Source organism: Histoplasma capsulatum, genomic scaffold, assembly GCF_000149585.1.
Source record: "Histoplasma capsulatum NAm1 scaffold_1 genomic scaffold, whole genome shotgun sequence".
NCBI classification, from domain to species: Eukaryota; Fungi; Ascomycota; class Eurotiomycetes; order Onygenales; family Ajellomycetaceae; genus Histoplasma; species Histoplasma mississippiense.
In genome coordinates this window covers 4,433,015-4,436,840 of record NW_001813982.1, presented here as the reverse complement: position 1 = coordinate 4,436,840, position 3,826 = coordinate 4,433,015, and the positions used below count along the sequence as shown (strand labels likewise).

The following is a 3,826-nucleotide window of genomic DNA, read 5'->3' as shown; positions in this document are numbered from 1 at the left end:
GTCACTAAAAATATATGAAAATAAAGAGAATAAAAAACATTAAGTTGAGCTGTATTTTGGTATCTCTAGCAAAAACCGCCCATAAACTTGCCTGCTGCTCTGCTGGCTCACTTTTGATTTGTTTCATAATTAATAATTATCCCTTTCAACTCTTAATTGGCCATACCTTGAACAAGACAAGTGTTAGCTACACCTCAACCCTCCTCTCGGGCTTTTTATTGTAGTGGAAGGGGAAGAAGAGAACAACATACGACTTCACAGCGATGCTTGAGATCATGGCAGTAAACCGCGATGGTCTTTAGTCTCTGGTCCATACCCTTTTAGAATATAGATGTTCAGTTTTCTTGCTTTCCTTCATTTCACTTTTTTTTTTTTTTTTTCTTGAAGCGGAGGTTAGAAAGAAGGGGCCTCCGTGTGGTCCTCACCTCTGCCTTCTTTTGACACTCTGGATCTGCCTGGCAATCGATATCGGCATTGCACTGGAGGCGGAAGAAGAATTATCGTTAAAATCATAGCGATGATGTAACTCGATATATATTTCTCGAAATGTAGGTTTATGTCGAACATGATGGAAGACATACATGGTACCCCACTCTACACAGCTCGACCCTGACCCTCTGTGCTGCTGTCATTCCTGTCGTTGCCACGAGGGCCAAGGTCAAGGGGAGGTCGATCTTCATCCTGAATTTGGATGCTGGGTGGTTATCAGGCGAAAAAGGGCCACTGGAAACTGTGATCGACAGCGTAGAGGGCGCAGGAAGGAAAAAGGTTTCATGCAGGTCAGAATTGCAAGCTGAAGACGAAAGGAAATGAGAAAAATTAAAATATCGTGTGGGCTCAGATAAAATTTTAGTGACGGGGCTGGGACGGGCTTATTTATTTATTTGATCAATGGAGATTCACGCTCAGACTCCGGATTTTTTCTTCTCTGCATATAGCCCAACCTGCGAAACAGGAATTTAAAGGAGAAAGCCCGAAAGTCAAGGAGGAACTGGATCGTTAGTGGCTTGCGGCGCAGAACAAGCTCTGTTTGTTTTAAGATTAGTTGCTGAGGGATCACTCCTTGCTTAGCGGGCTGGCTCAGTTGGTGAGAACGGTGAGATCCTCAGCAATTACCCCGAATCGACCATATTGTTGTTCGTATAATAATGAGTTGTTCTTATGTTGTTGCTTTTTGTTCCCACACATATCGTGATACAGTTGATAACCATAACTGCAAAGCATATTATGGACCGCTGATGAGAATTTCCGGTCAGGGCAGCCAGCCAGTTCCATGCGGACTGCTGCGTCAAACCATCCACTCGGGGCTTTGCACAACAAGTTGAGGTGCATACCGAGGAGAAGCAGGCATTTTTCTGCGCTTTCGCATCGCATCCCCAGAACTCTTTTGTGCTTGTCAGGCCCGTTCAGAGGAAGCTACACAAATCGCCCAGGGAACAAAGAGTCACCTGGCTCCTGAGCAACTGCTTGCTGCGCCTCGTCGCTATTGGTACAGTACAACACATGGGTCAGAGCTGCCGCTGGTTGCGGGAGGAAACCCAATCCTCTTGGTGCGGGCCGGGGTGTCCGGCTGGTGGCTGGTGGCTGATGGGCCAGCTATCAAAAGCCTTCCTTGAGAATAATATGATATGCTTGAACGGGCAAATAACTACGTTGTCATGTTCAAGTATACTTTATACTGGAGTTAACTAAAAAAACCAGCTCGATGTTCGGCTGCCAGTCTAAACGTGGTACTCCGCCAGACCATCCATGGTACATGGATTCCCCCGATATCCCTTGGGATCAACATCAAAGAAAAATAAAAGGGAATGCGTACAAGCTTTTCCTTTCATTATTGACCTCGTCAACGATACTTAGAGATATTACATTCGGATAATCGCATGCGCTTCAACGCGAACCACCATATATGGTCCTTGGTCAATGGACAAACGAAGGACGCATAAAACCTCGACATCCAACTGCCACGTCAGGAAAACAAAAAGATATTGATGTGGTTATAATTTTTTATCGATTGTTCTGACAGCATCGCAATAGTTTCGAGAAATAACCCTGAGGTATCACGCTTCGCAAGGAATCGGAGGCAACAGACGTACGGAGTATAAATCTATTTTTTATTCTTTTGTCTCTCTCTTTCGTTATATGATTAAAATACAGGAAAATCCGTGAAAAAGGGAAGATCGGGCATGGTATATGTCCAGTACATGCAAAACCCACCGTTCCCATGTTCTCGGGGAGTTCACTGAGAAGGGCATTTTTACACTGTTCAAACATCAGTGGCTCCGTATCGAATTGCGATATTATTTCTATTCTCCCTGAACGAGTTGTATCCAACCATCTAATTGCTAGTCTCGGGCTCCAAGCACAATAGCCTGCAACCTATTCCCCACTCCAGAATGCCTGGATCATCTTTGCAGCAACTCGATCTCTGAATCCCTCCCCGATAACTGTAGTAAGTCACATGTCCATGTCCAAGTCTATGCATCGGAAGCTGCCGCTAGAAAGGGGATTGGAAAATGCAAAATCTAGTCATCTATTCCATTTAGCAATCGTGCTCAGCTCTCACAATATATGTGCTACCGTACCAAACGTTGCATGATTTCCTCTCCCGTTTCAAAAGAAACGATTCTAGATCCCGAATATCGCAAGCAGAATACATACGGAGGTGCCAGATTCGCTGCTTCTACTATAAAGCAATAACCATTCCCTACCATAGCTCAGAAATGACGAGTCCATCAGCGAAAAGTGTTATTGTCTGGATACCATACCATATTGCATCCCAATCCTTTAGGACCTTTCAAAAGAGTGTTGGATTTGCGAAAAGTAGCAGCGCCCGCATTTTCTGTGCAAAGAATGACTTTGTACGAAGGGGCGCCTTCCGTCTCTTGATTCATAAATTACTCATTTTCTGGGGTATCAAGTGTTTTAAAAGACCTCAACTAGATAAATAATGAGAGCATGCCAAGACGTTAATACCCTAAGCTAGCCCTAAACTTACCTGCCTACCTTAAAGTTTAGCGCTCCATCACTATTAATCTAGCACAGTTGGAAGCGCCCCAGCTGATTGAGCTTCAGCTTCGAATACTTGAGACCCTTTGAATGAGCCTGGGTTTTTGCCCGAGACAGAGACAAAAATTGTTTTCCGACAGCGGCCTTTTGCCCATTGGGTATTTCATAAACTGTGTCGATATAACTAGTGGTTATACATTGGGGTGGCGTACGGGATCACCCGACCCCTGGATATAATTTGAAAGGTCGGTTAGGTGCCGAAAGTGTTTCTGTCCGGGAATTAGAACAAAATGGCATCCCGCCATCGAGGTCCTTCTTCACGTACGCCAAGCGGACCCGGCTGTGTCGGGGACTACAGCTATCTCCAGAGCAACCAGCGCGGTTCTTCGCAGTCGTGTTGGCACTTGTCTAAATCCCATTACCAAGGCGCAGCAAGGCGGACATAAACCTCACTCCAATCATTTGAGTGACTTTCTCGATTTCTCTGGAGATCGTTTCCCCTTAGCATCCCAGAATCGGGATCGCTTTCTCCGCCCGACCTCTTGCGTGCAAGTCAACGCTCTTATGCCCAATGCGGAATTTACAGTATCACTGATTTCTACAGCAATAACGATAGCGTAAGGGATGGATATAGTCGCCGTTTACTTGGCTAAAACTATGCCCATGAATTGTCGCTGTCTGAGCTATTAAAGGAAACCCTACTACGTGTTTTCTTTGACTTGGTGGAACTAGATGTCGCTAGGGAAGGAAAAGGATATCAACCTTTTGTGATCCGCTGCGCGAGAAAATCGATTTTCCTTTGCAGATCTCCTTTCTAGAT

The 3,826-nt window shown here is 45.1% G+C and overlaps 1 protein-coding gene across 1 annotated transcript; it reads left to right on the top strand.

Moving 5' to 3' along the window:
* Nucleotides 1–275: 275 nt before the first annotated feature.
* Nucleotides 276–2,429, top strand: HCAG_01261 (predicted protein; the record flags this gene model as incomplete). The annotated part of the gene is made up of 6 exons (XM_001544164.1): nt 276–281; nt 553–779; nt 1,257–1,489; nt 1,702–1,752; nt 2,035–2,089; nt 2,369–2,429. The coding sequence occupies 6 exons, from the start codon at nt 276–278 to the stop codon at nt 2,427–2,429; spliced, it is 633 nt and encodes a 210-aa protein (XP_001544214.1).
* Nucleotides 2,430–3,826: the final 1,397 nt, after the last annotated feature.